The sequence below is a fragment of the Cherax quadricarinatus genome, chromosome 33, assembly GCF_038502225.1.
Source record: "Cherax quadricarinatus isolate ZL_2023a chromosome 33, ASM3850222v1, whole genome shotgun sequence".
NCBI classification, from domain to species: domain Eukaryota; kingdom Metazoa; phylum Arthropoda; class Malacostraca; order Decapoda; family Parastacidae; genus Cherax; species Cherax quadricarinatus.
In genome coordinates, this window is record NC_091324.1 from 28,506,363 (window position 1) to 28,530,114 (window position 23,752).

General features: G+C 40.2%; 1 protein-coding gene across 8 annotated transcripts; it reads right to left on the reverse strand.

The window, feature by feature from the left end:
• Window positions 1-338: 338 nt before the first annotated feature.
• Window positions 339-23,515, reverse strand: LOC128693934 (ERI1 exoribonuclease 2). 8 transcript variants are annotated; one of them, XM_070090983.1, is made up of 6 exons: window positions 23,207-23,515; window positions 20,372-20,433; window positions 19,067-19,267; window positions 18,212-18,361; window positions 12,276-12,376; window positions 339-1,013 (listed from the first exon to the last, which is right to left on the reverse strand). In XM_070090983.1, exons 1-6 carry the CDS (start codon window positions 23,227-23,229, stop codon window positions 816-818), a joined length of 735 nt encoding a protein of 244 aa, XP_069947084.1. In that variant the 5' UTR covers window positions 23,230-23,515; the 3' UTR covers window positions 339-815. The 8 variants fall into 8 exon arrangements, with proteins under 8 accessions (XP_069947084.1, XP_069947083.1, XP_069947087.1 ...); XM_070090982.1 differs by lacking the exon at window positions 23,207-23,515 and adding an exon at window positions 21,902-21,953; XM_070090986.1 differs by lacking the exon at window positions 23,207-23,515 and adding an exon at window positions 21,445-21,789.
• Window positions 23,516-23,752: the final 237 nt, after the last annotated feature.

A 23,752-nucleotide genomic window follows, 5' to 3' on the forward strand; every position in this document is an offset into this window, starting at 1 on the left:
ATTATTACAAATATATCATTAATACAGTGTTCTTCACCAGTTTAGATATAAACATTTCATGTAATTTTTTTTTAATTTGAAATGCTGAATCCAAGTGGGTCATGAAGAAATGCCGACATTAGGGTCGAGATACAAAAAAATTTTGGCTTGTAAACTGTGTGCCTGTCATCAGCTTGGAGAGAAGACAAGCAAGATTATATCATTTGAAAAGTAGATGCCACTAGTAAGTGGCTGGATATTTCTATACATATATATATTAGGTCTAAAATAGATGAAATTCACCACTTGATTTTTTTTTTTTTTACCGGGGAAGTGCTATATGACCCATAGGGGTCATACAGCACTTGGTGAATGAGAGGTAATTAGGTTCAGTCCAAGGAAGGAAAGAAAAGGCCAGTTTAGATCAATTAGCTTTAATAAAGTTGGCTTTTATTATACTGTATAAAAATAGATTGTTCAACATGGGCTTAAGCTTCATTATCTGCCAAACTACTTTGTTTAGCACTTTTTTTATTATTATCATAATGCTAAACTACTTTCAGATTATCATACATACTAAACTATTTATTTATTTTTTTTATGCATGGGCCATCTTCCATCAAGACAGCAAGAACCAAAAAAAAGAAAACTATAAAGCTTTTCTTTTTACACTAATTTACAGAAGGGGTTACTAGTCCCTTGTTATCATTTTCCTATCATGTGGTAATAAAATGTGAGGACAGGCTGGATGGAGTATGAATCTTATTATTCACATTTGTGAATGAACATATTGACACTGGTGAGTGGTATTTGTGATATTTTGGAAAAAGTTTTCATCAATGGGCATGAACCTTATTGGTGTTGACTGCAAGAGACTTTGTGATTGTCATGACACATCCATCACTGATCATACGGGAGATAAGAACTGCAGTGTTGCGTGTATCACAAATTCCCGAATGTTCTTGCCCTACAAATGATATGCCCAAATCTTGCAGGGCTCCAGCCAGGCCTTTTGGAGACCTATGGTAAAATTTCTGTGCACATATAAAAAAAATTATACATTAATATATGGTTACAAACACCAAATACTGGTACAGTAATTAAATTTTAAAGAATAAAAAGGCACAATACCATGACTGGAACAATACACAAATATCCTACACGGAATAAAACTTGTGACAATGTGTCAATTTGACTTAGGACTAGTGTGACCAGTTAATGGTCTGTGTGAAGGCTATTTGTGTATAATTCAATCTTAAGTAATGGCAACTATGATCAATACTGTAGTTCTCATTAATTAAAATTGTTCAGCAATTTCATTATTTTTTTTTTTTAACTTTACAGCCCTCTCCTACCAAGACAGGGATGACCCAGAGGAAACCTTCCCGCAACTGCCCTCTTTCCAGAAATGCACTGACATCATCAGATTACCCTCCAACTGTAGCATCCACGCCACTCCTCCTGAGTGCAGGCGCTGCATTCAAGTCTGGCTGACCAGTTTTCCCTGAATCTCTTCATAAGTTACCTTGTTCACTCCAACAGCACATCCATTAACAACCAATTGTCTCCATTCACTCCTAACATACTTACACAAGTGTGGTAGATGCTCAAGCCTCTAAAACTCAATTGCTCTTTTATCCCCTCCCTCAGCCATTTCTGGGATGACCCCTATCCCTCCTACCTTTCACCTGAGATTTATACAGTAGGGCACCACTTATACGGCAGGTTAGGTTCCAGGCTACTGCTGGACAGCAGACATTGCTAGACAGCAGAGTGCCATTTTTCCACTTACAAATAAATATAAATGCCAGATAACAAGTTTGCACTAACATATATTAAGTTATCAATAGAACTACGCATTAAAAAACAATAAAAAGTAAAATACACACATAGTACACTCATTATTTACCTCAAAATATTTGTAGTCTTAATGTAGGGCAAAGGTAAGTAGTATTTACTGTAAGACGTCAGGCGTGGTAGCCCTCCTGGCCACCCCACCCATAAATAATATACTATAACGCTTAAAGCTCCCTGGAGTAATAAAATGCATATACAGTACACACATTACTTACCTTAAAATATTTGTAGTCTTAATGGTCTTAATGTAGGGTGAGAGGTGAAAAGTATTTGTAGAAAGTCTTGTGGGAGGTAGGGTAGCCTGCCTGGCCACCCTACTCACTATGTAAACAAATGGACAAAGCGTCTAGTTATGGTTCATTAACATTCATACAAGCACCTTACATTGTGTACAAGTTGTCTCTGCAGTGGTACAGTAGAATAAATAAAGACAGCAACCACCCAGGGAGGTACTACTGTCCTGCCAAGTGAGCGTAAAACAAAAGCCTGTAATTGTTTTACATGATGGTAGGATTGCTGATGTCTTTTGTCTGTCTCATAAATATGCAAGATTACAGGTATGTCTTCCTACTTCTACTTACACTTAGGTCACACTACACATACATGTACACATTTATTTATACACACTCATCTGAGTTTTCTTTGATTTTATCTTAATAGTTCTTGGTCTTATTATTTTTTTTTTCCTTTTATATCCATGGGGAAGTGGAATAAGAATATTTCCTCCATAAGCCATGTGTGTTGTAAAAGTCAACTAAAATGCTGGGAACAATGGGCTAGGAACCCCTTTTCCTGTAAAGATTACTAAAAAGAATAAGAAGAAAATTGTCAAAGTGGGAAGTCTGAATGTGCATGGATGTTGTGCAAATGATAAGAAAGAGATGATTGTGGATGTTATGAATGAGAAGAAGCTGGATGTCCTGGCTTTAAGTGAAACAAAGCTGAAGGGGGTGGGAGAGTTTCAATGGAGAGGAATAAATGGGATTAGGTCGGGTTTCAAATAGAGTTAGAGCTAAAGAAGGAGTAGCAATAATGTTGAAGGATAAGCTATGGCAGGAAAAGAGGGCCTATAAATGTATTAATTCAAGGATTATGTGGAGTAAAATAAAGATTGTATGTGAAAAGTGGGTTATAATAAGCGTGTATGCACCTGGAGAAGAGAGAAGTGTAGAGGAGAGAGAGAGATTTTGGGAAATGTTGAGTGAATGCGTGGGGAGTTTTGAATCAAGTGTGAGAGTAATGGTGGTTGGGGATTTCAATGCTAAAGTGGGTAAAAATGTTATGGAGGGAGTAGTAGGTAAATTTGGGGTGCCAGGGGTAAATGTAAATGGGGAGCCTTTAATTGAGCTATGTGTAGAAAGAGATTTGGTAATAAGTAATACATATTTTATGAAAAAGAGGATAAATAAATATACAAGGTATGATGTAGCACGTAATGAAAGTAGTTTATTAGATTATGTATTGGTGGATAAAAGGTTGATGGGTAGGCTCCAGGATGTACATGTTTATAGAGGGGCAACTGATATATCAGATCATTATTTAGTTGTAGCTACAGTTAGAGTAAGAGGTAGATGGGGAAAGAGGAAGGTGGCAACAAGTAAGAGGGAGGTGAACGTGTATAAACTAAGGGAGGAGGAAGTTCGGGTGAGATATAAGCGACTATTGGCAGAAAGGTGGGCTAGTGCAAAGATGAGTAGTGGGGGGGTTGAAGAGGGTTGGAATAGTTTTAAAAATGCAGTATTAGAATGTGGGGCAGAAGTTTGTTATAGGAGGGTGGGGGCAGGAGGAAAGAGGAGTGATTGGTGGAATGATGAAGTAAAGGGTGTGATAAAAGAGAAAAAGTTAGCTTATGAGAGGTTTTTACAAAGCAGAAGTGTTATAAGAAAAGCAGAGTACAGTGGACCCCCGCATAGCGACCTTAATCCGTGCAAGAGGGCTGGCTGTTATGCGAAATGTTCGGTATGCGAATGAATTTTCCCCATAAGAAATAATAGAAATCAAATTAATCCGTGCAAGACACCCAAAAGTATGAAAAAAAAATTTTTTAATACACACAAACTGAAAAAGGCATGCACAATTACATGACACTTACTTTTATTGAAGATCTGGTGATGATTGATGGGATGGGAGGAGGGGAGAGAGAGTGTTAGTGTTTAGAAGGGGAATCCCCTTCCATTAAGACTTGAGGTGTCGAGTCCTTTTCTGGGGTTACTTCCCTTCTTCTTTTAATGCCACTAGGACCAGCTTCAGAGTCACTGGACTTCTTTCGCACAACATATCTGTCCATAGTGGCCTGTACCTCTCGTTCCTTTATGACTTCCCTAAAGTGTTTCACAACATTGTCAGTGTACAGGTTGCCAACACGGCTTGCAATAGCTGTGTGAGGGTGATTTTCATCAAAAAAGGTTTGCACTTCAAGCCATTTTGCACACATTTCCTTAATCTTTGTAGTAGGCAATTCCTTCAATTTCTCTCTCCGGTGGCCTGGTGGCTAAAGCTCCCGCTTCACACACAGAAGGCCCGGGTTCGATTCCCGGCGGGTGGAAACATTTCGACACGTTTCCTTACACCTGTTGTCCTGTTCACCTAGCAGCAAATAGGTACCTGGGTGTTAGTCGACTGGTGTGGGTCGCATCCTGGGGGACAAGATTAAGGACCCCAATGGAAATAAGTTAGACAGTCCTCGATGACGCACTGACTTTCTTGGGTTATCCTGGGTGGCTAACCCCCAGGGGTTAAAAATCCGAACGAAATCTTATCTTATCTTATCTTATCTCCTTTGAACCAGTTTCCTCAGGTCTGGCCTCTTGCTCTTGAAGTTGATCTATCAGCTCATCAGTGGTTAGTTCTTCATTGTCGTCCTCCACCAACTCTTCCACATCCTCCCCACTAACCTCCAACCCCAAGGACTTCCCCAATGCCACAATTGATTCCTCAACTGGCATACTCCTCTCAGGGTTAGCCTCAAACCCTTCAAAATCCCTTTTGTCTACACATTCTGGCCACAGTTTCTTCCAAGCAGAGTTCAAGGTCTTCTTAGTCACTCCCTCCCAAGCCTTACCTATAAGGTTTATACAATTGAGGATATTAAAGTGATCTCTCCAAAACTCTCTTAGAGTCAGTTGAGTTTCTGAGGTCACTACAAAGCACCTTTCAAACAGAGCTTTTGTGTACAGTTTTTTGAAGTTTGCAATAACCTGCTGGTCCATGGGCTGCAGGAGAGGAGTGGTATTAGGAGGCAAAAACTTCACCTTAATGAAGCTCATGTCCCCATAAAGTCGCTCTGCCACGTCTGTAGGATGACCAGGGGCATTGTCTAACACCAGGAGGCACTTAAGTTCTAATTTCTTTTCAGTTAGGTAATCTTTCACATTGGGGGCAAATGCATGGTGTAACCAGTTATAGAAAAAGTCCCTAGTGACCCATGCCTTACTGTTTGCCCTCCACAGCACACACAAATTCTCCTTGAGGACATTCTTTTGCCTGAACGCTCTGGGAGTTTCAGAGTGATACACTAATAAAGGCTTAACTTTGCAATCACCACTAGCATTGGAACACATCAACAAAGTAAGCCTGTCTTTCATAGGCTTATGTCCTGGGAGTGCCTTTTCCTCCTGAGTAATGTAGGTCCTGCTTGGCATTTTCTTCCAAAACAGGCCTGTTTCATCACAATTAAACACTTGTTCAGGTTTCAGTCCTTCAGTTTCTATGTACTCCTTGAATTCCTGCACATATTTTTCAGCCGCTTTGTGGTCCGAACTGGCAGCCTCACCATGCCTTATCACACTATGTATGCCACTACGCTTCTTAAATCTCTCAAACCAACCTTTGCTGGCCTTAAATTCACTCACATCATCACTAGTTGCAGGCCTTTTTTTAATTAAATCCTCATGCAACTTCCTAGCCTTTTCGCTTATGATCGCTTGAGAAACGCTATCTCCTGCTAGCTGTTTTTCATTTATCCACACCAATAAGTCTCTCAACATCTTCCATCACTTGCGATCTCTGTTTCGAAAACACAGTTAAACCTTTGGCAAGAACAGCTTCCTTGATTGCCTTTCTGTTGCCCACAATAGTAGAGATGGTTGACTTGGGTTTCTTGTACAACCTGACCAGGTCGGTGATACGCACTCCACTTTCATACTTATCAATGATCTCTTTCTTCATCTCTATTGGAATTCTAACCCTTATTGCTGTAGGGTTGGAACTAGAAGCTTTCTTGGGGCCCATGGTCACTTATTTTCCAGATAAAGCACCGAAAACACTGTAATAATACGAAATATTCCGATTGTATGCTTGAATGTTACCGCGGAGGCTGGCTGGTAAACAATGCCACCGGCGCAACATATGAGGCTGGCTCAGGCCGCACATTGGACGCGTCTCGGACGAAGGGCGCTGAGCGGGTTTTTGGGCGGTATGCGAGGCAAAATTTTAGCGATCAAAGCGTCCGGTATGCGGATTGTCCGTTATGCAAGGCGTCCGGTATGCGGGGGTCCACTGTATATGAAGAGTAAAAGAAAGGTAAAGAGAGTGGTGAGAGAGTGCAAAAGGAGAGCAGATGATAGAGTGGGAGAGGCACTGTCAAGAAATTTTAATGAAAATAAGAAAAAATTTTGGAGTGAGTTAAACAAGTTAAGAAAGCCTAAGGAAAGTATGGATTTGTCAGTTAAAAACAGAATAGGGGAGTTAGTAGATGGGGAGATGGAGGTATTAGGTAGATGGCAAGAATATTTTGAGGAACTTTTAAATGTTAAGGAAGAAAGAGAGGCAGTAATTTCATGCACTGGTCAGGGAGGTATACCATCTTTTAAGAGTGAAGAAGAGCAGAATGTAAGTGTGGGGGAGGTACGTGAGGCATTACGTAGAATGAAAGGGGGTAAAGCAGCTGGAACTGATGGGATCATGACAGAAATGTTAAAAGCAGGGGGGGATATAGTGTTGGAGTGGTTGGTACTTTTGTTTAATAAATGTATGAAAGAGGGGAAGGTACCTAGGGATTGGCGGAGAGCATGTATAGTCCCTTTATATAAAGGAAAAGGGGACAAAAGAGACTATAAAAATTATAGAGGAATAAGTTTACTGAGTATACCAGGAAAAGTGTACGGTAGGGTTATAATTGAAAGAATTGGAGGTAAGACAGAATGTAGGATTGCGGATGAGCAAGAAGGTTTCAGAGTGGGTAGGGGATGTGTAGATCAAGTGTTTACATTGAAGCATATATGTGAACAGTATTTAGATAAAGGTAGGGAAGTTTTTATTGCATTTATGGATTTAGAAAAGGCATATGATAGAGTGGATAGAGGAGCAATGTGGCAGATGTTGCAAGTATATGGAATAGGTGGTAAGTTATTAAATGCTGTAAAGAGTTTTTTTGAGGATAGGCTCAGGTTAGGGTGTGTAAAAGAGAGGGAGACTACTTCCCGGTAAAAGTAGGTCTTAGACAGGGATGTGTAATGTCACCATGGTTGTTTAATATATTTATAGATGGGGTTGTAAAGGAAGTAAATGCTAGGGTGTTCAGGAGAGGGGTGGGATTAAATTTTGGGGAATCAAATTCAAAATGGGAATTGACACAGTTACTTTTTGCTGATGATACTGTGCTTATGGGAGATTCTAAAGAAAAATTGCAAAGGTTAGTGGATGAGTTTGGGAATGTGTGTAAAGGTAGAAAGTTGAAAGTGAACAAAGAAAAGAGTAAGGTGATGAGGGTATCAAATGATTTAGATAAAGAAAAATTGGATATCAAATTAGGGAGGAGGAGTATGGAAGAAGTGAATGTTTTCAGATACTTGGGATATGTTAAGTGAATGTATAGGAGCCTTTGAACCAAGTGAGAGAGTAATTGTGGTGGGGGACCTGAATGCTAAAGTAGGAGAAACTTTTAGAGAGGGTGTGGTAGGTAAGTTTGGGGTGCCAGGTGTAAATGATAATGGGAGCCCTTTGATTGAACTTTGTATAGAAAGGGGTTTAGTTATAGGTAATACATATTTTAAGAAAAAGAGGATAAATAAGTATACAAGATATGATGTAGGGTGAAATAACAGTAGTTTGTTGGATTATGTGTTGGTAGATAAAAGACTGTTGAGTAGACTTCAGGATGTACATGTTTATAGAGGGGCCACAGATATATCAGATCACTTTCTAGTTGTAGCTACACTGAGAGTAAAAGGTAGATGGGATACAAGGAGAATAGAAGTATCAGGGAAGAGAGAGGTGAAGGTTTATAAACTAAAAGAGGAGGCAGTTAGGGTAAGATATAAACAGCTATTGGAGGATAGATGGGCTAATGAGAGCATAGGCAATGGGGTCGAAGAGGTATGGGGTAGGTTTAAAAATGTAGTGTTAGAGTGTTCAGCAGAAGTTTGTGGTTACAGGAAAGTGGGTGCGGGAGGGAAGAGGAGCGATTGGTGGAATGATGATGTAAAGAGAGTAGTAAGGGAGAAAAAGTTAGCATATGAGAAGTTTTTACAAAGCAGAAGTGATGCAAGGAGGGAAAAGTATATGGAGAAAAAGAGAGAGGTTAAGAGAGTGGTGAAGCAATGTAAAAAGAGAGCAAATGAGAGAGTGGGTGAGATGTTATCAACAAATTTTGTTGAAAATAAGAAAAAGTTTTGGAGTGAGATTAACAAGTTAAGAAAGCCTAGAGAACAAATGGATTTGTCAGTTAAAAATAGGAGAGGAGAGTTATTAAATGGAGAGTTAGAGGTATTGGGAAGATGGAGAGAATATTTTGAGGAATTGTTAAATGTTGATGAAGATAGGGAAGCTGTGATTTCGTGTATAGGACAGGGAGGAATAACATCTTGTAGGAGTGAGGAAGAGCCAGTTGTGAGTGTGGGGGAAGTTCGTGAGGCAGTAGGTAGAATGAAAGGGGGTAAGGCAGCCGGGATTGATGGGATAAAGATAGAAATGTTAAAAGCAGGTGGGGATATAGTTTTGGAGTGGTTGGTGCAATTATTTAATAAATGTATGGAAGAGGGTAAGGTACCTAGGGATTGGCAGAGAGCATGCATAGTTCCTTTGTATAAAGGCAAAGGGGATAAAAGAGAGTGCAAAAATTATAGGGGGACAAGTCTGCTGAGTATACCTGGTAAAGTGTATGGTAGAGTTATTATTGAAAGAATTAAAAGTAAGATGGAGAATAGGATAGCAGAAGAACAAGGAGGCTTTAGGAAAGGTAGGGGGTGTGTGGACCAGGTGTTTACAGTGAAACATATAAGTGAACAGTATTTAGATAAGGCTAAAGAGGTCTTTGTGGCATTTATGGATTTGGAAAAGGCGTATGACAGGGTGGATAGGGGGGCAATGTGGCAGATGTTACAAGTGTATGGTGTAGGAGGTAGGTTACTGAAAGCAGTGAAGAGTTTTTACGAGGATAGTGAGGCTCAAGTTAGAGTATGTAGGAAAGAGGGAAATTTTTTCCCAGTAAAAGTAGGCCTTAGACAAGGATGTGTGATGTAACCGTGGTTGTTTAATATATTTATAGATAGGGTTGTAAGAGAAGTAAATGCGAGGGTCTTGGCAAGAGGTGTGGAGTTAAAAGATAAAGAATTACACACAAAGTAGGAGTTGTCACAGCTGCTCTTTGCTGATGACACTGTGCTCTTGGGAGATTCTGAAGAGAAGTTGCAGAGATTGGTGGATGAATTTGGTAGGGTGTGCAAAAGAAGAAAATTAAAGGTGAATACAGGAAAGAGTAAGGTTATGAGGATAACAAAAAGATTAGGTGATGAAAGATTGAATATTAGATTGGAGGGAGAGAGTATGGAGGAGGTGAATGTATTCAGATATTTGGGAGTGGACGTGTCAGCGGATGGGTCTATGAAAGATGAGGTGAATCATAGAATTGATGAGGGGAAAAGAGTGAATGGTGCACTTAGGAGTCTGTGGAGACAAAGACCTTTGTCCTTGGAGGCAAAGAGGGGAATGTATGAGAGTATAGTTTTACCAACGCTCTTATATGGGTGTGAAGCATGGGTGATGAATGTTGCAGCGAGGAGAAGGCTGGAGGCAGTGGAGATGTCATGTCTGAGGGCAATGTGTGGTGTGAATATAATGCAGAGAATTCGTAGTTTGGAAGTTAGGAGGAGGTGCGGGATTACCAAAACTGTTGTCCAGAGGGCTGAGGAAGGGTTGTTGAGGTGGTTCCGACATGTAGAGAGAATGGAGCGAAACAGAATGACTTCAAGAGTGTCTCAGTCTGTAGTGGAAGGAAGGCGGGGTAGGGGTCGGCCTAGGAAAGGTTGGAGAGAGGGGGTAAAGGATGTTTTGTGTGCGAGGGGCTTGGACTTCCAGCAGGCATGCGTAAGCATGTTTGATAGGAGTGAATGGAGACAAATGGTTTTTAATACTTGACGTGCTGTTGGAGTGTGAGCAAAGTAACATTTATGAAGGGGTTCAGGGAAACCGGCAGGCCGGACTTGAGTCCTGGAGATGGGAAGTACAGTGCCTGCACTCTGAAGGAGGGGTGTTAATGTTGCAGTTTAAAAACTGTAGTGTAAAGCACCCTTCTGGCAAGACAGTGATGGAGTGAATGATGGTGAAAGTTTTCTTTTTCGGGCCACCCTGCCTTGGTGGGAATCGGCCAGTGTGATAATAATAAAAAAAAAAAAAACTTTTTGCTGATGATACTGTGCTTATGGGACATTCTAAAGAAAAATTGCAAAGGTTAGTGGATGAGTTTGAGAATGTGTGTAAAGGTAGAAAGTTGAAAGTGAACATAGAAAAGAGTAAGGTGATGAGGGTATCAAATGGTTTAGATAAAAAAAAATTGGATATCAAATTGGGGAGGAGGAGTATGGAAGAAGTGAATGTTTTCAGATACTTGGGAGTTGACGTGTCGGCGGATGGATTTATGAAGGATGAGGTTAATCATAGAATTGATGAGGGAAAAAAGGTGAGTGGTGCGTTGAGGTATATGTGGAGTCAAAAAACGTTATCTATGGAGGCAAAGAAGGGAATGTATGAAAGTATAGTAGTACCAACACTCTTATATGGATGTGAAGCTTGGGTGGTAAATGCAGCAGCGAGGAGACGGTTGGAGGCAGTGGAGATGTCCTGTCTAAGGGCAATGTGTGGTGTAAATATTATGCAGAAAATTCGGAGTGTGGAAATTAGGAGAAGGTGTGGAGTTAATAAAAGCATTAGTCAGAGGGCAGAAGAGGGGTTGTTGAGGTGGTTTGGTCATTTAGAGAGAATGGATCAAAGTAGAATGACATGGAAAGCATATAAATCTATAGGGGAAGGAAGGAGGGGTAGGGGTCGTCCTCGAAAGGGTTGGAAAGAGGGGGTAAAGGAGGTTTTGTGGGCTAGGGGCTTGGACTTCCAGCAAGCGTGCATGAGCGTGTTAGATAGGAGTGAATGGAGGCGAATGATACTTGGGACCTGACGATCTGTTGGAGTGTGAGCAGGGTAATATTTAGTGAAGGGATTCAGGGAAACCAGTTATGTTCATATAGTCGGACTTGAGTCCTGGAAATGGGAAGTACAATGCCTGCACTTTAAAGGAGGGGTTTGGGATATTGGCAGTTTGGAGGGATATGTTGTGTATCTTTATACGTATATGCTTCTAAGCTGTTGTATTCTGAGCACCTCTGCAAAAGCAGTGATAATGTGTGAGTGTGGTGAAAGTGTTGAATGATGATGAAAGTATTTTCTTTTTGGGGATTTTCTTTCTTTTTTGGGTCACCCTGCCTCGGTGGGAGACGGCCGACTTGTTGAAAAAAAAAAAAAACTTCTATTCTTGTGTAATTTTTAGAAGGAATGATGCTCTGACAAATTATCATTATTACAAGTTATTATTATAATCAAGAAGTGCTAGACCCAAAAGGGTCGCGAACAGCTATAGATAGAGTGAAGGTATACGAAAGGAATAAATTTCTAGTCAAGTTACTGGTGTTTGACTAGAGAAAACAATTCTTCCGACTCTCCTACCAACCACTTGGTAAACAAATCTCATATTTATGTAAATTTTTATACTGTGGGCATATGTATCATGTTTATATGTTATGTAGCATGTTTATTATATAATTTTGAATAAAATATCATAGATGGATTAATGGAAATAGTATTTATATTAACAATATACGACATTTAATGCGCCCAAGATATTATTATTATTATTAATATGGCATTTTCAAGAGTAGAGACACACTTAGAGATTTTAATGTGTACCTGGATGCCAGCATGTTGTGTAAGTATATTTAGGTACAGGTATGAATAAGTATAATTATCAGAGTACATATAAAATATGCAATAACTTTAAACACTTGAAATTTTGGAAAATTTCCAGACATAATAGCGATAATAGCGGAGAACGTAAACAAACCGGGTGGGGCGCGCCGTGTTAGTGGAATGCCGTAAAGTTGGGCCCTACTGTATAATTAACCTATCCCTCTCCATCCTCATATCTTTAGAATACAATGATTATGAGTGCATACCTTATACATATACCTTATATCTATCCAATAATTAAAGAACTCTGGCTTTTTCAATTGTTTCCGAAGACATTCTCGATGAAGACATATCTGAAGATCCCAATCTGAAATGAAATTAGAAAAAATATATTTAACATTATAATGATGGATAATTGTTAATTATCTCATTATTTTAAACAGCTTATTTCTCACAGAGAATGCTAAAATGACATGACCTGTAATAAAATTGTTCAATAACTATAAAAGAGGACATTACCAAGGCTGCCCAAAGGATGAAAAGGCATACACATATGAATGAGTGCCTAACAAAAAGAAACACCAAGACTACTCACTGGTTAAATAAGACATACATGACCCATATGTAATTCAAAAATTTCAGAGAGATTAATGAAACCAAATTCTTAAAATACACATGGACATTAAGCTTGAAGCCACTCGGGGAGACCGTGGGAATTGGGACCCCAGAGCTTGGGGTAACTCTAGAAGAAATATGAAGTCTTCCCTGGAGGCATAGAGAGAAGTTGTATTATCATGTCATGAGCATGGGAGGCTTGATGCCAATTACGTGCTGCATTTGGGGATTACTGCATGAAAAGCAGGATTTCAATTTTTTCAATTTCTTACAAAAAAAAAAAAATGCCAGGAGCAGGGGGTACTAATCCCTTCTGTATAAATTACTAAATATACAAAAAAAACTATAAAGTTGGGATGTTTGAATGTGCATGGATAGAGTGCAGATAAGAAAGAAATGACTGTCAATATTATACAGGAAAAGCTGGATGTCCTGGCTATAAGCAAAACAAAGGTTAAGAAGGAGAGTTTCACTGGGAAGAAATAAATGGGATTAGGTCAAGAGTATCTGAGAGTTAGAGCTAAGGAAGGAGTACCAATAATGTTGTTGAAAGATCACGCAAGCATACACATACATATGTGCTCTACATGGTCCTATTATAATAATCAGTATATTCTACCAGTTACATACACATTCATTCTTCTTTCAACCAGCTGTTCGGGTCTGTTGTTTCTCACTCCCTTGCTCGAAAGCCCAACTGCCTATGGTGGCTTCCCGCTCTCTTTTTCTTGACCACTTCCACTCTCATTCTCATGCTATCGCTGTGTACACAGATGGCTCTAAGTCTTCTGACGGCGTCGGATTCGCAGCAGTGTTTCCGGACAGCGTTGTGCGAGGGCATTTACTATCTTCGGCTAGCATTTGTACTGAATTGTATACCATTCTTGCAGCACTTATTCGTATCACATCTATGCCTGTGTCATCATTTGTGGTTGTCTCCGACTCCCTTAGTGCTCTACAGGCCATACGGAAATTTGATACACTTCAACCCCTAGTTCTCCATATCCAACTTCGGCTACGCCGTATCTCTACCAAGCATAAAGATATTGTTTTTTTGTTGGGTCTCTGGTCATGTTGACATACAGGGCAATGAACAGGCAGACACTGCTGTGCGGTCAGCAGTACATGACCTACCAATTTCATATAGAGGTGTTCCATTTCCAGACTATTTTGCTGTAATGGCTACCCACCTTCACACCCGTTGGCAACAACATTGGTCAACTTTACTCGGTAACAAACTTCATTCTATTAAACCGAGCATAGGTTACTGGCCGTCTTCTTGTCATCAGTGCCGAGGTTGGGAGACTACTCTCTCCCGCCTTCGCATTGGCCACACTCGTCTTACTCATGGGTATCTCATGGAGAGGCACCCTGAGCAGTGTCAAGTTCCAGTATCGATTAGCCACATTCTGTTAGACTGCCCTCTCTATCAACGAGCACGCAGAATTTACCTCCAACGTCGTCTCCGCTCTACTACTCTCTCTTTACCTTTCCTTCTTGCTGATGGACCCTCCTTTAATCCTGACTCTCCCATTGACTTCTTGACAACAACTGATTTACTCCACAAACTCTGATGATGATACCTTCTGCACTCCCCTCAGCCCTTTCTACCTCAATCTCTTGCTGCCCTCTACCCTTTCACCATCCACTGCCTCGCTGTTCTCCGTAACCTATTACTCGCCCATCTCCCTTTTGCCACCTGATACCCTCGCTTCCTTCCTGCCCTGCAGTGCTGTATAGCCCTTGTGGCTTAGCGCTTCTTTTTTTATTATAATAATAATAATCTTCTTTCAACAAACCGGCCGTATCCCACCGACGCAGGGTGGCCCAAAAAGAAAAACAAGAGTTTCTCTTTTTAAATTTAGTAATTTATACAGGAGAAGGGGTTACTAGCCCCTTGCTCCTGGCATTTTAGTCGCCTCTTACAACACGCATGGCTTACGGAGGAAGAATTCTGTTCCACTTCCCCATGGAGGTAAGAGGAAATAAACTAGAACAAGAACTAGAAAGAAAATAGCAGAAAACCCAGAGGGGTGTGTGTATATATATGACTGTACATGTATGTGTATGTCACCCTGCCTCGGTGGGAGACGGCCGACTTGTTGAAAAAAAAAAAAAAACGTGTAGTGTGACCTAAGTGTAAGTAGAAGTAGCAAGACGTACCTGAAATCTTGCATGTTTATGAGACAGAAAAAAGGACACCAGCAATCCTACCATCATGTAAAACAATTACAGGCTTTTGTTTTACACTCACTTGGCAGGACATGCACATTTACCTGGAGTTTACCTGGAGAGAGTTCCGGGGGTCAACGCCCCCGCGGCCCGGTCTGAGACCAGGCCTCCTGGTGGATCAGAGCCTGATCAACCAGGCTGTTGCTGCTGGCTGCACGCAAACCAACATACGAGCCACAGCCCGGCTGATCCGGAACTGACTTTAGGTGCTTGTCCAGTGCCAGCTTGAAGACTGCCAGGGGTCTGTTGGTAATCCCCCTTATGTGTGCTGGGAGGCAGTTGAACAGTCTCGGGCCCCTGACACTTATTGTATGGTCTCTTAACGTGCTAGTGACACCCCTGCTTTTCACTGGGGGGATGGTGCATCGTCTGCCAAGTCTTTTGCTTTCGTAGTGGGTGATTTTCGTGTGCAAGTTCGGTACTAGTCCCTCTAGGATTTTCCAGGTGTATATAATCATGTATCTCTCCCTCCTGCGTTCCAGGGAATACAGGTTTAGGAACCTCAAGCGCTCCCAATAATTGAGGTGTTTTATCTCCGTTATGCGCGCCGTGAAAGTTCTCTGTACATTTTCTAGGTCGGCAATTTCACCTGCCTTGAAAGGTGCTGTTAGTGTGCAGCAATATTCCAGCCTAGATAGAACAAGTGACCTGAAGAGTGTCATCATGGGCTTGGCCTCCCTAGTTTTGAAGGTTCTCATTATCCATCCTGTCATTTTTCTAGCAGATGCGATTGATACAATGTTATGGTCCTTGAAGGTGAGATCCTCCGACATGATCACTCCCAGGTCTTTGACGTTGGTGTTTCGCTCTATTTTGTGGCCAGAATTTGTTTTGTACTCTGATGAAGATTTAATTTCCTCATGTTTACCATATCTGAGTAATTGAAATTTCTCATCGTTGAACTTCATATTGTTTTCTGCAGCCCACTGAAAGATTTGGTTGATGTCTGCCTGGAGCTTTGCAGTGTCTGCAATGGAAGACACTGTCATGCAGATTCGGGTGTCATCTGCAAAGGAAGACACGGTGCTGTGGCTGACATCCTTGTCTATGTCGGATATAAGGATGAGGAACAAGATGGGAGCGAGTACTGTGCCTTGTGGAACAGAGCTTTTCACCGTAGCTGCCTCGGACTTTACTCTGTTGACGACTACTCTCTGTGTTCTGTTAGTGAGGAAATTATAGATCCATCGACCGACTTTTCCTGTTATTCCTTTAGCACGCATTTTGTGCGCTATTACGCCATGGTCACACTTGTCGAAGGCTTTTGCAAAGTCTGTATATATTACATCTGCATTCTTTTTGTCTTCTAGTGCATTTAGGACCTTGTCGTAGTGGTCCAATAGTTGAGACAGACAGGAGCGACCTGTTCTAAACCCATGTTGCCCTGGGTTGTGTAACTGATGGGTTTCTAGATGCGTGGTGATCTTGCTTCTTAGGACCCTTTCAAAGATTTTTATGATATGGGATGTTAGTGCTATTGGTCTGTAGTTCTTTGCTGTTGCTTTACTGCCCCCTTTGTGGAGTGGGGCTATGTCTGTTGTTTTTAGTAACTGTGGGACGACCCCCGTGTCCATGCTCCCTCTCCATAGGATGGAAAAGGCTCGTGATAGGGGCTTCTTGCAGTTCTTGATGAACACAGAGTTCCATGAGTCTGGCCCTGGGGCAGAGTGCATGGGCATGTCATTTATCGCCTGTTCGAAGTCATTTGGCGTCAGGATAACATCGGATAGGCTTGTGTTAATCAAATTTTGTGGCTCTCTCATAAAAAATTCATTTTGATCTTCGACTCTCAGTCTGGTTAGCGGCTTGCTAAAAACTGAGTCATATTGGGACTTGAGTAGCTCACTCATTTCCTTGTTGTCATCTGTGTAGGACCCATCTTGTTTAAGTAGGGGCCCAATACTGGACGTTGTTCTCGATTTTGATTTGGCATAGGAGAAGAAATACTTTGGGTTTCTTTCGATTTCATTTATGGCTTTTAGTTCTTCCCGCGATTCCTGACTCCTAAAGGATTCTTTTAGCTTAAGTTCGATGCTTGCTATTTCTCTGACCAGTGTCTCCCTACGCATTTCAGATATATTGACCTCTTTTAGCCGCTCTGTTATTCTTTTCCGTCGCCTGTAAAGGGAGCGCCTGTCTCTTTCAGTTTTACATCTACTCCTCCTTTTTCTTAGAGGAATAAGCCTTGTGCATACATCGAGTGCTACCGAGTTAATCTGTTCTAGGCATAAGTTGGGGTCTGTGTTGCTTAGTATATCTTCCCAGCTTATATCGGTTAGGACTTGGTTTACTTGGTCCCACTTTATGTTTTTGTTATTGAAGTTGAATTTGGTGAATGCTCCCTCGTGACTAATCTCATTATGTCGGTCTGGGGCTCCGCGCATACATGACTGAACCTCAATTATGTTGTGATCTGAGTATATTGTTTTTGATATGGTGATATTTCTTATCAGATCATCATTGTTAGTGAAGATGAGGTCTAGTGTATTCTCCAGTCTAGTAGGCTCTATTATTTGCTGAATTTTGTGCAGAGATTTAAAAGCTCGCGTGAGTGTGAGTTTTCATCAGAGCTGCCTCCTGGTGTTATTACTGCAACAATATTATTTGCTATATTCCTCCATTTTAGGTGCCTTAAGTTGAAATCCCCCAGGAGCAAGATGTTGGGTGCAGGAGCTGGAAGGTTTTCCAGACAGTGGTCAATTTTTAACAGCTGTTCCTGGAATTGCTGGGATGTTGCATCCGGAGGCTTGTAGACTATCACAATGACTAGGTTTTGGTTCTCGACCTTTACTGCTAAAACTTCCACTACATCATTTGAGGCATTTAGCAGTTCTGTGCAAACATAGGTTCAATAATAAAAAAAAAGGCACAATACCATGAGTGGAACAACACAAATAATCCAGACAGGAGAATGAAACTTATGATGACATTTTGATCTGACTTGGACCACAGTGAGATTCATTAACTGTCCAATTTAGACCAAAATGTCATCATAAGTTTCATTTTTCTATGTGCAGGTTATTTGTGTATACACATGGATTACTATATAATGACAATCATAAAAAATAAAACTGTCTACTGAATATCAATAAAAGTTACTTAGTCTCATAAAAACTATGCATCATTACCCCTGCAAGGTGAGTGCTTTGATAATGGTGAAGGTTCTTGATACAAGGAAATGGAGTTAAAACTTTCTTTTTTTTGTCTTCATCCAAGGAATTAGAGCTAACTTCCCTTCCTTGGGTCAAGCCTGATTACCTACCATTCCCCAGGTGATGTGTGACCATTATGGATTTAGTACTTCTTATTAACACACCACTACTACTACTATGCATCGTCACTGTCATAATCGTACCAGACCAAGTAGCAAACGTGACATGTTTCCCAGGGACACTGATGTTAAAAGACATCTGGTACTGCTCACACAACTTCTGAATCCATGAGGAAAACAAACACAGACAAGCTCCCAGTGGAATTCCAGCATCAACTTGTTCCTGAGTTATCCCTGTCAAATAACACACTTTTATAATAGTAACTGTAGTAAAAGGTAGTAAGAGTAATAAAAATAATCCTTATTTCTACATGTACATGTACAAGGTGTACAGGCCTAGCTGACATCAATGGCATACTACTATATAGAAAGCCCCTTGTTATGCAAAACATTTCAAGAAATTAGATCAGTTTTGTCCCAGGATGGAATCCACACCAGTCAACTAACACCCAGCTACCTAATTTACTGATAGGTGAACATGGACAGCAGGTGTCTTAAGGAAACATTTTCTAATGTTTCCACCAGTACTGGGGACTGACCCCTGGACCCCAAGAGTATGAGCAGAATGCACTAGCAATCGAGCTACAGGACACCTTAACAGTACAATTGTATACAAATTATGCTGTATACAAATTATACTGTAACTCAGTATTATGGGAGGGTTTACTGTACAATACTATTATTCATTATGACTCGATATTTTTTTAATTCTGCTCATTATTTAAAAGTAAATTTGTAATAAAATACTGTATATAGTTAAGACATGCAAAAATATAACTTTTGTAAGACTATCAATTCCACAAAGTTAGCATGGTAGTCTTAATGAAACTTTAAAGATTATAACTTGTTAAAAATGTTTAAAATAAATCATCACAACCTTTTCCTCATCTACAGCAAAGCAGTCTATAGTTATAATATTTATGTTTGTTTTTAACTAACCTGTGAGATTTTTGCAAAATGAAGAGAGTATTGATTGTTCTGTAGGCTTTACGTATTCATGAAACTCAGAAAGAGTATTTCCAGATGAGAGGTCAAGAAGCACAGCTGGAAATTCAATGATCTCATTTTGTCCAGCTGGAGGCCAAGTATCCCAGCATGTTGATTCAAAGTCTAACACAATCAAGTACTCAAATTTTTGGTCTGAAAATGAAAGAAATTTGATTTATCGTGTTGAAATAAACTTACTTATTCCATCAGTGAACAGAGTCCTGGTAGAATTTAAACTAGTAATAAAACAGAAGGCCCTAATATTTTATTTATTTTCTTAACACATTGGCTATCTCCCACCAAGGCAGGGTGGCTAGAAAAAAAAAAAATTTCATCATACACTCCATCACTGTCTTGCCCGAGGCACACTTACACTACAGTTATAAAACTGTAACATTAACACCCCTCCTTCAGAGTGTAGGTAGATATTGTACTTCCCATCTCCAGGACTCAAGTCCGGTCTGCTGGTTTCCCTGAATCCCTTTGTAAATGTTACCTTGCTCACACTCCAACAGCACGTCAAGTCCTAAAAACCATTTGTCTCCATTCGCTCCTATCTAACATGCTTACACATGCTTGCTGGAAGTCCAAGCCCCTCACACACAAAACCTCCTTTACACATTTTTTGACCACAACCATTTCCCACAAAGGTAGAAGTAACCAGCAGACTTAGTCTGCTGGTTTAGAAGACAACCTGACTACCATGAAAAATTAATTTCATAATTCAAAAGTTTCGGATGATCAGTAATACGTATTATGCATCCCCCCCCTCTCCCCCTACTAGCCCATTAATCAGCAGGTTCACTGTATAAGAGGGCCCCTGCTTTACAGTGCTACACTTTATGGTGTTTTGTTAATACAGCAGTTTTCAATTATATACCCATTCTTCATTTATTCAGACTTCCTACAATAAATATATTCGCAAGACATTATAAGCTAAGGATGAAAACATTTTATGGTAAGTAATGTGTGTACTGAATATGCATTTATTTAGGCCTAGCTCTATTGCTCACTTAATATATGATAGTGCAAACATGTTATCAAGCTTTTATAGGCACTTGAAAGTAAAAAAAGGCTATGTTTCACTTTGCAGTGATTTTTGCTTTACAGCAGTAGCCCAGAACCTAACCTGCCATATAACTTGGGCCTGCCTGTACTGTACAGAATTGTAAATAAAAATATACAACATAGTACTGAATTCAATCACATTTTATTACAAACTCAATTAAAATAAAATGATTTACAGATGGTACTTACTTACTTTACTTGTAGACTGTGACATTCTCTTTACTTGCCTCTTTTGTACCAAACCAAGCTCTCTGAAAAATTTATGGAATTATTAATTTTGATATACTGTAGTCTCATATATCATAAATTGACATTTCACATTTTAAATACATATATAATTATGGAAATTATCTCCAAAAGTTGAGATATCGTGGAAGTTGTTGGGGTTCTTCATGCTATGAAGTGTCAGGAACTAACATTTTATGTGATATCAGGCTTGATTGCACAGTGGAAAAATCCATCTGCACCTAAAATGACCCTACATACTGCTTCAATGGAAAGCCTAGTTTAGCACTTTTGTGTACTGTACACAGCCTCCCAAGCAGCCAGTTGTGTAGTGGCAGTGTTCAGTACCTTAGTGTTCATGAATTCCATGCTGCTAGTTGCCTATGGGATTCATCAAGACTAAGATAATGAACACTGTCTCCCAAGCTGAGGGACTGATTACCTAATCTTCCACTGTCTTTATATATCATGTCTGTACCAATCTGATCAAGTCACTGGTTAGGAAAAACCTCTTCATATAGATACCCATATGTTGCATAAGTGTCCAATTCCTCATATAGTCAGTATTGTATACCAACACTACTGTAATGAGGATTGTTATACAGTACATAAAATATTAACATTACTCTCCAAGGAAAGGAGTATATAATGACCTTTGGCTATATAACCCTCTATGTTTTATGTATGAATATAGCAAAGGTATGTACAGTAATAACATTACTTAGATGTGCTGAATTATGATTAAGCAGTTTTCCTTCCCTTTCTCACACAGGCGGGAGAGATACATGATTATATACACCTGGAAAATCCTAGAGGGACTAGTACCGAACCTGCACACGAAAATCACTCACTACGAAAGCAAAAGACTTGGCAGACGATGCAACATCCCCCCAATGAAAAGCAGGGGTGTCACTAGCACGTTAAGAGACCATACAATAAGTGTCAGGGGCCCGAGACTGTTCAACTGCCTCAAAGCATACATAAGGGGGATTACCAACAGACCCCTGGCAGTCTTCAAGCTGGCACTGGACAAGCACCTAAAGTCGGTTCCTGATCAGCCGGGCTGTGGCTCGTACGTTGGTTTGCGTGCAGCCAGCAGTAACAGCCTGGTTGATCAGGCTCTGATCCACCAGGAGGCCTGGTCACAGACTGGGCCGCGGGGGCGTTGACCCCCGGAACTCTCTCCAGGTAATAAGAAACTAAGAGAACTAATCAGCAGATCTTTTTTGTACAACTTGTCTATATTTTATACCACTTATGTTTAAAACACTTGTTGATCAATGGATATATGTACTTGGGGGCAATGTTCATATCAATTAGTCTTGGAAGTAATTTTGCCTATGTGAAATAAAACACAGGTGCAGCATTAGGATATTGTAATGGAAATAAGTCACTCTGACTTTTTTGGGTTATCCTAGGTTCTCTACACATATGCTGATATGTATGATAATTCTATGTAACTGTATTTGTGTATACCTGAATAAACTTACTTACTGTGGCTTTAGTTCTGCAAAAGAAGCCATTCGAGGTGAAACATTTCCTCATGAAAATGTTCTAATACTGTACTGCTCATGTGTCCTATTTCACATTTGTCAGAATTTTATACCATATCTTACCTAACTGGCCTAATTTTTAAACACCAATTGGGTAAACTAAATTAGTATAATTGTGAACACTTAAAATACAAAGACATAGTAAATGATCATCATTATTTGAGGAGACTGTTTAAGGATCCTCCACCATCTATATATATCTATTCAAGAAGCACAAAACTTGTAGAAGTCACATACACCACCAGGGAAATGGGAGGTAATCGGGTTTAATACGAGTTATGAAAGAGTAACTCTAATTCCTTTGATTGAAAGCCCTTAACCAGCATTAAGGACCCAAATTTAATCGTCACTTCCGATCGTTCTTTTTGGTTATCCTTGGTAATTTACACATGTTACTCTGCAATACTATGTAATCATCTAAAATTATGTAATGTACCCTAAATAAACTTACTTTTTACGACACTTCCTCTGATCAAGAGCCTTTAATCAGCATGAAGGTACCTCCTCTGACCAAGTCTAACCAGCATCAAGGCACATTCTTTGATCAAAAGCCTTTAACCAGCATCAAGGCACCTCCAGTGATGGAGAGGTTTTAACCAAATCAAGGCACCTCCTTTGATCAAGAACCTTTAACAAGCATCAAAGTACATATCAAGAGCCTTTAACCAGCATCAAATTACATATGAAGAGCCTTTAGCACCATAAAATTACATATCAAGAACGTTTAACCGTCATATCAAGAGCCTTCAACCAGCATCAAAGTACATATCGAGCCTTTAACCAGCATCAAGGTATCTCCTTTGATCAAGAGCCTCTAGCCAGCATCACTGCACCTCCCATCACCCTACAAAGGTAACCAAGTTTTTATTTAAATTCCGGGAACACATTATTACTATTATAATCAAGGGGGAAGCGCTAAACCCGGAGGATTATACAGCGCCTGGGGGGGGGATGTGGAAGGCATTCAGGCTTAATTCGGGGAACTGGAGCACAGATCCAATTCCCTAAATCAAGAGCCCCTCACCAACATCAAGGAACCTTCCTTGAGGGGTCCGGGAACACAGCATTCCATATTTTTAACAGTAGTTTTGAGGACACATGGGCACTTAAATCATAGCGCAGATTTAACCTAGGATAATACACTAAAAAAAAATCGAACATTAGTAACTTATTAACAAATGAGCGGCAGAGCTCAGCACCCGCACTCCCTAAATGACACACATTAAATCATTTGTTCAAAACTTACTCAGCTAAACGTTTCGTAGCCATGACACAAGAAGTATAATTAGGTGAGTACAGCGTCTTGTTGGGGATGATGAAGATCCTGACACTGACTACAGGCAGTCACGGGGTGGGGAAATATGTTGCCCATTATGCAATAATCGCGAACAAGTGATACAAAATACAGAACAACCACAGGGAGGGGAGAAGTGAATGATAGCTCTAGGCCTTTCGTGTTGCACTCAACACATCATCAGAAGCTTGCAATGCTGCAGAAAAAAAAGGAGGAATTCCAAGTAAATATGTTCAGAGGATCATCTTGGCTTGAATCGAGGCAAAGACGCTCCCTCTGTAACGTATTTGCTTGGAATTCCTCCTTTTATCTGCAATATTGTAAGTTCCTGATAATGTGCTAATTCCAACACCAAAGACTTGATTAAGAATAATTTAAGATTAATAAGACGATAACATTATTGTAATTGTACATATGGTCATTAGGTGAGTTATAGTGAATACAAGAAAATTGAATATTCAACTAGTTCACGCTCCGTGCCCCGTGGCCTGGTGGCTA

Bases quoted from the DNA above. Each gene is read 5' to 3' on its own strand.
- LOC128693934 (XM_070090981.1), bottom strand. From the start codon at position 20,643: ATGGATTTTTCCACTGTGCAATCAAGCCTGATATCACATAAAAT. The intron at 18,362-19,066 runs GTTAGTTAAAAA...GTTATTTGACAG, and splicing joins ATTTTGCAAAAATCTCACAG to GGATAACTCAGGAACAAGTT. The intron at 1,014-12,275 runs GTATGCACTCAT...ATATGTGCACAG, and splicing joins ATATAAGGTATATGTATAAG to AAATTTTACCATAGGTCTCC.